The 10936-nt window shown below is 35.5% G+C and overlaps 1 protein-coding gene across 1 annotated transcript; it reads left to right on the top strand.

Annotated features, from left to right (window-relative positions):
• Positions 1 to 5500: 5500 nt before the first annotated feature.
• Positions 5501 to 8506, top strand: sfrp2 (secreted frizzled-related protein 2). The gene is made up of 3 exons (XM_056265109.1): positions 5501 to 6122; positions 6212 to 6292; positions 7472 to 8506. The coding sequence occupies exons 1-3, from the start codon at positions 5627 to 5629 to the stop codon at positions 7777 to 7779; spliced, it is 885 nt and encodes a 294-aa protein (XP_056121084.1). The 5' UTR covers positions 5501 to 5626; the 3' UTR covers positions 7780 to 8506.
• Positions 8507 to 10936: the final 2430 nt, after the last annotated feature.

The following is a 10936-nucleotide window of genomic DNA, read 5'->3' as shown; positions in this document are numbered from 1 at the left end:
ATCACCATACAACTTACTTTCATTTTACAAAGTAAAAACATATTTATCTTACCGGAAATTTTGACTCTTTTACCACAAGCAACACCGAATATTCATTTCAAAGAAACAATTATGAGAAAAATATGCAATTGTTACATTATGATTGCTGTGTGCCCTTTGGGAAACAAAATATTTACCCCATAATAACAACTGCTGGCAGCATTTACTGTTTGTATGAGCCAACATACTTTCCTGTTATTTGACCACCCTATTTGAAAAAGAAAAAGTACTTTAATGTCAAGAAATAAATACGCTAAAGAACTGAACTTACACTAGAAGATGTTTAACTATCAAAGGCCCAATTGGTCTTGCCAGAAAGTACATCCATCCATTCTCCAAACCGATTTAGCCTCTGCAGGGTCACAGGCAGAGAAAGCATACGTTCTCTAATTATTTATGACAGTGGCCTGACATGTGAATCTTGATTAGAAAAATGTATTATGGAAATAGTGATGCGTAATGCAGTTGGAAGTTGAGGAAAGAAAGAAAGAAAGAAAGAGAGAGACGCATAGGTTAGAGAGGTACAGATGTAAGATGCTGAACTGCTGCAAGCTGGCTCTCATTTTCTCATGGGCACATTAATGAGAACCTCCTGTCAGCTATGAAGGCTGAAGGTGAAGGTTATATCTCAAAACTGGTCCGAAGACAGCTTTTAACCCTGCACTGACTCTAAGGAGAAACACAACTGACCAAAGACTAATACATACAATTCATGCTACACATATGAAAATAACATTTCATACATTTTTAAAAAGAAATATGTATTTAAAAAATATCATGTCAGATGGTTGCAACTGTGTTATAGCTTTAGCCATACTTTGTTTATTAAAACATATTCAATCTTTAATCTTTTTGGCTTGTTCCTTTTGGAGACGAACTAGCAATCACTTAACATCACAGGTTACATTTTTTAATTGGTTGTTAATTAGTAGTTAATTATCTCTGTTTGTTAAGCATACACTTTTAAATAGTTTAGGAAAGTTAATAGGATACTTTTCTTGGCATTTCTTCTGCAGAATACAAAAGATATTTTGAACCAAACTATTTTGGTGACCATCAAGTTTCTTTGTATTGAAAATACAACAACAACAACTAATAACTAATATAAAATACCGAAGAAAGTCATATAGGTTTGGAACATCATAAGGGTGAATACTGTAAATTATGGCATCATTTTCATTTTTTACACTTCAAGCCTTTAAACCTTTTTCCACAAAGAACTTTCAAGCAAGTCTTTGTTAAACTAACATTCAAAGTTTGTCTTGACAAACTGTTTTTCTAGCAATGAGAATGAACAAATATAAATTTTTTGAGAATTTCAATACATTTTATTTTTACTTATGTTCAAATTCCAATTGCAGCATCTTATTTTCTGGATTTCAACTCTTTCCCCACAAGTTAAAGAATGTTGCCAGCTACCACCAGCATCTTTGATCATTTTCAAAAAACTTCCATGGCCCCCAGAATATTTTGTTGTATGAATATCTCAACCTGCAACAAAGCCTCTTCATTTAAACATAATAACCCGTTTTATTCAAGCTTCATGCATTCTTTTTTTGGCAGCGGCTATTTGCACTAAGTTCAAATATATGCTACTAAGTTTAAATAGCAATAGATTCTATTTACAGTAGCATATTTTCTTAGAGATAGATGCTATTTACGCTTAGTTTAAGTAGCAATAGATTTGTACACTAAATGAAAATAGCGATAGATTCTATTTACTCTATGTAAAAAAAATATTTTCTTATGGCAGTATTTTCTTTGCATTGTGTAAATAGTTGCTATTTATAGGCTACTTATAAATAGAGACAGATAGCCTACTATTTGCAGCTCAGTGTTGTTGTACATTAAATAGCATGCAAGTGTATAGAGTAAATTATTATATTTAGGCTATTACAATTGTTAAATGGATGCCGCCTTATTGGGACAATAAAGCCCTCCCTACATCTACCCCTAACCGATAAACACTTTATTATTAAACACACGTTAGACACTTTATTTACACTTTTCTAATATTTTCTTCATTTTTATTGGAAATAAATGCCTTTCCAGTCCGATATGTGATGGGAAAAGGGAGTAAAGCGAGTTCGGCAAAAGGCGAATTCGAACTCTGGTCAGTTATCGTCAAAAGCTTCTATGATGCGCCTTATCCCTACACTATTGCTAAAAGTAGTTTTGTTTGGCCCAACCAGATATGTGGGCGGAGCTATTTACAATAGTATAAATAGACTCTTTCAAATAATACAATGTGCATAAGCAAGGTCCATCCACACCCTAACCCTGCCCATAACTCTTTCCCTCCACCCATTAGATCCACAGAGGTGGAGCTGGACTATAGCTCAACCCATGACGTCCAGAGAGGGGGTGGAGCTGGTCATTTGGCCCTGCAGTGAGCACCACTTGGAAAATTCCGTCAACGACGGGGAAAGAGTTAAAAGACATTATTAATTCAATTCTGAATGGCTCTAGGGTCAAAAGCATTGAGTAAATCTGATAAGAAACCATTTTTAAATCAAACTCAAGCTTCACCATGAAATTTCACCATGATTTTTGTAAACATTATGTAATTTTGGTGAAAGGAGATTTATTAAACCAGCAACACTGATATTTCAATTTATTTAAACCAGTTTTTAAGCTGTCTAACACAAGGTTTAGTTAAAGCAGTTGATGTTAGACTGTTCAACACCTGAACACTTGATTGTAAATAAGAACCGTTTCACTGATAAAAAAACAAAACAAAAAAACTGCATTGTCGGTAATGCTCATAAAAATGAGACCCTGAATGATCCAAACTTTAGAAGACACCATCTGGTATCTAATCAATATTAGTAACCTCTCTACTCTGGCTAGACAGACAAATATTGACACATACACACAACATAAGCACAACAAAAGGGCAAATGGAGGACACAGATCTCCTAGAGAGCAAAACTTGTCTTATCGTCATAGAGACCATGGGCTATCACTTTACAGCTTGAAACAAGCCTTTAAATGACTACTTCTTCCCAGCAGGATCCCAAAGAAGGGAAACCCCAGCAGCTAACCTGTATTTAATGGGGGCCTCTGAACCTATGACCTTTAGAAGCCTTAGGGGAATTTCTCCACAAGGACTTCAGGAGAAACTGTTACTCAGTTACCTGGTGACAAGACAGATCTAAAAAAATGTGTCTTAACAATGCTACATACTGTAACCTATAGTGTGTTGATCCACATGACACAGGTTGCCGTTAACAATTGTTTTTTTGTTTTAAGGCATAAACCGGAACAGAATGGCACAGCATATATTTGCCTTCGTCATTCTCCTCACAAATGCAAGACTTGAGGAAACCCTAAACATGGGTCTTAAAATAACATGCACCCAGACCATTACAATGCACTCTTAAAAATAATGTTTTTTATTGGCATCTACATGGTTCCATGAAGAACCTTAAACATCCATGGATCCATTCCATTCAACAAAAGGTTCTTTATACACTCTTAAAAAAGGATTCAAAATGATTTTTGCAGAGATGGCATTTTGATTTTGATTTAGTGATGGACATTTTTTCTTAGTGTGAAGAACATTTTAATAATCTAAAAATAACCTTTTTTCCACTATAAAGAACCTTTGTCTTCACTTAACAAATTATGTGGTTCAGAATTGTCGCTGTCAACTCTAAGCTTCCTTTAGCTCTAGAGGGACGAGGGGGGGAGGCTGTCTTGAGATGAGAAAGGGTTTGTTTGTGTGACCCACTCAGTGGCTTAAAACTGGACCGTACAGAGTGATGAATGAAGCAGGAACCAGATCTATTGCAGGAGTTCAGTTTCACTCAACAGCTCTCTTTCTCTTGTTTTCTCCATCATTCTCATTCTTTCTCATTTTCACTTCACACACATGCCCACACATATATATAGCTAGATGAAAAATGTTAGCCATATTGTATAAACTTATGAACTTCTCATATTGTGCCTTAATGATGACAGATGACCGTGAGTGTGAAAAGGGTAAAGACCAAAGAATCATTCACCAAAGAATATGAATTATGCACCTACCAAATGAAAGCCTTACAGCAACTCATAAATCAATTGATCACTTGAAAAGAAAAGAGAATGGATATCTTGCATATTTTCATATGAAATATGGTCATAGTAATATGACTGTGTAAGTGCTTTATCATCATAATCCTCATCATCATCATCATCATCAAGTCATTTAAATAAGTCGATGTAAATCTTCACCTTAAAATGAAAATCCTGTCATTAATTACTCACCCTCATGTCGTTCCAAACCCGTAAGACATTCGTTCATCTTCGGAACACAAATGAAGATCTTTTTGATGAAATCTGAGAGCTTTCTGCCCCTCTGTTGACAGCTACGCAACTACTACAAAAAAGTTCATAAAGAGATCGTAAAAAAACTAATCCATATGAATTCAGTGGTTTAGTCAAAATATTCTGAAGAGACACATATGATGAACAGATTGAATTTAGGCTTTTATTCACATTTAAATATTCATCAACTCACACATTAGTTGTGGTAAACGGAAGCTCAAGCATGTTTGCTTGATGTGCCAGAACCAATGAGGTTCGTTCTCGTGTTACGCAGCACTTTTGAGCACTGATCAATGTTTATATGAGAATAAAAGCCTAAATTCAATCTGTTCATCATATACAGCGATTGTGTCTCTTCAGAAAATTTGGATTTAACCGCTCAATTCATATGGATTAGTTTTACGATCTCTTTATAAACTTTTTGAAGCCTCAAATTGATAGTTGTGTAGCTGTCAATGAAGGGTCAGAAAGCTCTCAGATTTCATCAAAAAGATCTTCATTTGTTTTCTGAAGATGAACGAAAGTCTTACGGGTTTGGAACAACATGAGGGTGAGTAATTATGACAGCATTTTAATTTTTGGGTGAACTAACCATTTAACAATCTGCTCTTAAAAATAAAGGCTCTTTGTTAGCTTATATGGTTCCATGAAAACTGTTCACTGAAAGGTTCTTTGGGGAACCCAATGACATCACTGCAAAAAAAAAAAAAAAAACTTTTTTTAACCTTTTTTTAATTTTTTTGTAAGTGTTTCTTATGAAATAGAAGTAGGCTACAAAAAGAAGAATAAGCCACTTGTATAATTTTGTTTTATATGTCTGAAAAGTACATAAAAAGTAAAAATCTTAGGCCATACATACTTCTAGTTTGTAAGATGAAGATGAAGAAGAATAGCGCGCTTGAATAATCTTTTTGTAAGGTTTGGGTCCGTTTTGAACGTAGGCTACATAGAACAGAAAATAGCCTAACGTTTTTATAACATTTGTTAGCAAAACGTTCTTAGAACATGCTTTCGTTGGTTGGGAGGAAACATTTTTCACAAATGCAGGAATTTATTTCGCCGTTCGAACATTCGATGACCAAAAGCGATGTCTAGGTGTGCATCTAACTAACTAGGTTGTGAAATCAAATGCAGGAAACAGCGCAACAACTGTGGACATCTGAGCGCCTTCTCTCGCTCCGCCCAGACTTTCCTAAGAGAACAGGTTGGCACAGAAGAGAATTCAGTTATCCATAACACCTCGTAAGACTTCTGTCTCCGCAAAACTGAAATAAAGATGCGCGCGTATCTGGCACTGCTGGTTACGCTTACCTTACCTGGATATCTGGATGCGCTTCATGGATTATACGCCTTTGATCAGCCAGAGCTCTTTCAGAAAAAGAGCAACTGCAAACCCATACCTGCAAACCTGCTCCTGTGCCATGACATCGAGTACACGGACATGCGTCTGCCTAACCTCCTCGGACACGAAACCATGAACGAGGTTCTGCAGCAGGCATCTTCCTGGACCCCTCTGGTGCAGAAACAGTGCCATCCGGACACCAAGAAGTTTCTCTGCTCTCTGTTCGCTCCGGTGTGTCTGGATGATCTGGACGAGACGATTCAGCCGTGCAGGTCACTGTGTGAGAACGTGAAGAGCGGCTGCGCTCCAGTGATGGCCGCTTTTGGGTTTCCTTGGCCGGACATGCTGGACTGCGATCGCTTCCCTCTGGATAATGACCTGTGCATACCACCCGCTGGTGCAGATGCCTTAGTGCCAGTTACCAAGGAAGGTATGAAAGTTTAAGTCACTTTTTAGATGCATCTCCTTTACCTTTATTGATATGTTGATATTTTTTCTCTTTTTTTTTTTTTTGTTCAGTTCCAAAGGTGTGTGATGCCTGCAAAGAAAAGCCTGAGAATGACAATGAAATTGTGGACAGCCTGTGCAAAAATGACTTCGGTAAGGATACTGTATGTTTTATGTTTGCTTTAAGCATCTGAATTAGCTAATGTAGCGGTATCTCTGCTTTATTAAAAATAAAGGTTTCTTATTACCTAAATGGGTGATGCAGCCTGCTATATATGAGCCATATTCACCCAAAAATTAAGATCATTAACTGACCCTCATGTTCAAACATGTATTACTTTCTTTCTTTTTTTTCTTGTGCAGAACACACAATAAGATATTTTGTATAATATTTCAACTCCTTTTTTCCTATAAAATGAAAGCAACTGGGGTCCAAAACAACACTTGATGTGACTTAATTGTATGGGGAATAAGAAGAAAAAAACTGGCCATGAGACATTTCTCAGAATTCCTTCTTTTGTGTTCTACAAAAGAACAAAATGCATACAGGAGTAAATCATAACAGCATTTTCATTTTTGGGTGAGCTAACATGAACTATCCCTTTAATTTCCACAAGGGACTTTTTGTTTTCTTGTTCTTTTGAAAACCATCTGGTGCTTTAAAGAGATCAAAAACTTGAAGAACCTTTAAAAAAAAAAAAGTTCTCCAAAAAACCATATAGTTGCTGAAAACCCTGCTTAAACCAGCAAAGGCTGTTTTACTGTTCTTCGCTGGCTTAAGATGGACTCTCAGACATCTTAATACTCTTCAGCAGACTATGTGAAAATGAGAAAATGATCTGCAAAGAATTACTGAGGAACGTTTATTTTTAAGTGTTCAGAAAAACCAAAAGGTTATACAGTTGTGTTCAAAATAATAGCAGTCTGTTTAAATTTCAATATACATAAATGCATTGGGAACACTGCACATTCTATTCTAAATCAAAACATGAAGAAAAATGTATCAAATTTGTTATTACTTTATAGAAAGTGAAGAAAAAGGAATATTAGGCTGTTCAAAAAAATAGCAGTGTCTGCATTTTTCTTTACAAAGTCAAACACTGATTTACTGTATAAACTGAAAAATGCTTGAACTGTATACACACACACACACACACACACACACACACACACACACACACACACACACACACACACACACACACACACACACACACACACACACACACACACATATATATATATATATATATATATATATATAGTTTGCAATGAATTTAAGCAGTTGTTTATATCCATTGTCCTCAACCTTCAATAATATTCACTCACTAGCTTTAAAGATCAAAGTCAAGGAGATCTCCTACATGAATGGCGACACAAAGATCATTCCAGAAACCAAGAGCAAGACTATCTACAAGCTAAATGGTGGCGTCACTGAGCGTGACCTCAAGAAGACAGTGCTTTGGCTGAAAGATGGTCTTCAGTGTGTGTGCGACGAAATGAATGACATCAACGCTGCTTATCTGGTGATGGGCCAGAAGATGGATGGACATTTAGTCATCACATCACTGAAGCGCTGGCAGAAGGGTCAGCGGGAGTTTAAGAGAATTTCCCGCAGTATTCGCAAACTTCAGTGCTAGGATTGTCCCCTGATCAGAGCACTCAAAGGATCTTGAAAATGAAGACCTGTTAGAGTCACGCCATAGATAGATGCAAAAGTTCATTCAAAACCCTAATGTCTGCTTTCCCAGTGCCATTTTGAGAACTGGCCATTCAGATCTCAGGATTGAGGGTGGTGGAGCTGTCAGATGTAACAGTCAAAAAGTAGCATAGATTCAGCTCAGTTCCAACTTTTCATTTCTACTCATGGCTTTTGTTCATTTACTTTACCTGTAATATTTACCATCCACAATTTCCAGAGAGATGTTTTATATCTTTAGTCTCAATTTTCAATGTTATTATTTTTAAATTGGCTGAGATGAATGAGATGCTGCATTATATGGGCAAAAGTATGGAAACCACCTTCTAATTAACGAGTTTGGCTATTCCATTAATTCCAGTGAAAACAAACTTTACAGTGATAGTTCACCCAAAAACCCCCATGTCGTTCCAAATCCATGTTCATTTTTTGTGACTTTTGTTCATCTTCGAACCACAAATGAAGATATTTGTTCATGAAACCTGAGATATTGCTGTCCTCCATTGAAAGTCTATTCAACCAAAATGTTGATGCTTTAAAAAAATTGTAAAAGACATTGTAAGGTAGTCCATATGAATCGAGTGGCATAATCCAAGTCGTCTGAAGAGGCATGCTCGCTTTAAACGATGAACAGATTTAATTTGGTCTTTTATTCACATATAAAAGTTGATCAAACAAATATGCTAAACTTGAAGCTTAACAGTACTTGCTTGTCGCGCAAGAACAAACCTCGCTGGTTCTTGCAGGAAGCTTGAACGTGCTTCCGTGATACGCAAAAATAAACTTCATTGATTCTCGCTTATCAAGAAAGCATGTTTGAGCTTTCCGTTTACTAGATTTGATTTGCTCTATGCATGTGTGTTGATAACTGTTGATAAATGTGATTAAAAGCCTAAATTAAATCTATTCATAATATAAAGCCATCATGTCTCGCCTATATGGATTAAATTGAGGGGCAGAAAAGAAGGGAAAGAAGAAGTCTTGACAGAATTTTTGGTTGAACTATCCCTGTAATGCTACACAATATAATGTCATTCCAGACAATTCCGTTCTTCCAGCTTTGTTTAAGCAGTTTGGGCAGGGTCTTCATCTGTTTCTAAATGACAATACCCCTTTGCACAAAGCAATTTCCATATAGTATTGATTTATTGAGACGGATATGCAATAAATCCATAGAATGCCATTGTAGCAATAAATGTCCTCACAGAAATTACTGGAATAACCAGACCCATTCATTAGAAAGTGTTGATTATATATTTTGGAAATAGTTTATGTGAGATGTTAAAAAGGTAGGTGTGAAGATTTTAAGGCCATAAGATGATAGATTAAAAAAAGATGAAAGATGTTTCCCTCTATCAAACATGGTTAAGACACTCTTTTTTAGCATGGACTATGGAATCTGCCAACAGTTAGTTTTCCTATAAGTACTTTTATGAGCACAATGAGATAGCTGGCTCTATTCTCAATGTTTAAAAATATCCCATGTGACGCTAGTCTCTGAAGCATAATCATGTATGTTAATGTGAATGTTTTCATTTCTCCCCAGACAGTTATGAGAAGGCCACAAATGCATAATTTGTTTAGCCCAGTGTTTTTGTCTCCATACTTGAGCCTAAATACTGCACTGTTTCTATGTTATGCCTTTTGAATTTCAATCAGCAATTTTATATACACAATATTGGTTTATTTCTTTTCTGTGTCAGTTATATTAATAATGTTGTACTGTATGGGCCTGTTTCTTGTTATGCTCACAAAGTTGTTTGCTGTTTTGTTTTGGCTTATGAATGCCCAGTATTAGAGTTAAGTCACATGTTGGTAAAACCACAGAGCTGTTTTTCTCTCGGTCTCAGTGCTCATTTAGAGCAATGATTCAATTGTACTTTATGTACAGAAGTTGGTAAGTGAAATCGTCTCATGGTAATGTCCAAACTTTTGTCATACTCTGTAAATAGACAGGTTTTTATGTGCACATATTTTCAACACCTGTAGCATTTTATTTGTTTGTCACAGTAGCAATATGTTGTCAATTCATTAGTGTTAAGTGCATTTATTAACACTCACCGTCATGTAATGTAATTTGATCATTGGTGATTTGTATCATTTTTTTCTTCAGCCGTCACTCAATACAAAATAAGAGCAAATACATTTAAGAAAAGAAAATCATACGTGGTGTTTATTCTTAAAGTTTTTTTAACAATATGTATTTGAAGATTGTTTGACTAAAAACGTTTCCTGCTAACACACTAACAATTCTATATCCACACCATCCTGATAAACAGACCTGGTATTTGTGGTCTTTAGTGGCCCCTGGTGATACTGGATTCAGAAATGCTTTATAAGTACTTTTCTTTTCTTTTTTCTTACTGTTAAAACTAGGGCTGTTGACAGAATAAAATAATCATGATTAATCTCGTGATTTTTGTCTTTAGAAATGAGAATGAAAGTAATAATGTCAAATATGGTAAGCGTGTTATGTGTCTTAAATGAACATGTTAAACATATTTATTTAATGGTAACCTTATTTTAAAGATAACTTAACAAGGTAACTTTTGACAGCCCTAAACATGATACTTTTGTTTTTTTTAAAACCTAATTTGAAAACCGCTAGAGCAGAGATGCTCAAACATTTTTCAGCCCTGGGCCAAAACTAAATGTTGCATTATATCAAACTACATATTAAAACTTATTTTAACAATAACATTATCAATAAAATCACAATAAAATTCACTAATATTTACTTCATTTGCAAAAATGTAAAATGCTTGCTAGAAAAGTAAAAAATAAAAATAAAAATAAAAAAGATAAATTAGAAATGAATATAGGCCTATGCTTAGATTTTTTTTATTTATTTTTTCGCCATCTTTTGAAATTGCATACCGGGTAAAATAAAGGGTCATTACTGGCAGTGTCAACTTTATCCCTGGTCTGCCCTAGCGTGTCGGCTGCTGTTGTACACAGTACACTAAGACATAGCCTACCATGCCATCTAGTGGCTGAAATTTTATGCGTACTTGCACTCAACATACTGTAGATATCCCACTCTAAAAATAGATAGGCTAATTTGATTTTAAAAAATGGTGTCCGTTTACCAAGGTAGA

This window comes from Rhinichthys klamathensis, unplaced genomic scaffold, assembly GCF_029890125.1.
Source record: "Rhinichthys klamathensis goyatoka isolate OS25496 unplaced genomic scaffold, OSU_Roscu_1.1 h1tg000229l_1, whole genome shotgun sequence".
Classification (NCBI taxonomy): domain Eukaryota; kingdom Metazoa; phylum Chordata; class Actinopteri; order Cypriniformes; family Leuciscidae; genus Rhinichthys; species Rhinichthys klamathensis.
This window is presented reverse-complemented; position numbering and strand designations above follow the sequence as displayed.

Coding starts and splice junctions, on each gene's coding strand:
- sfrp2 (XM_056265109.1), top strand. CDS start 5,627: ATGCGCGCGTATCTGGCACTGCTGGTTACGCTTACCTTACCTGGATAT. Junction 6,123..6,211: donor AGTGCCAGTTACCAAGGAAG/GTATGAAAGTTT, acceptor TTTTTTGTTCAG/TTCCAAAGGTGTGTGATGCC. Junction 6,293..7,471: donor CCTGTGCAAAAATGACTTCG/GTAAGGATACTG, acceptor TTCACTCACTAG/CTTTAAAGATCAAAGTCAAG.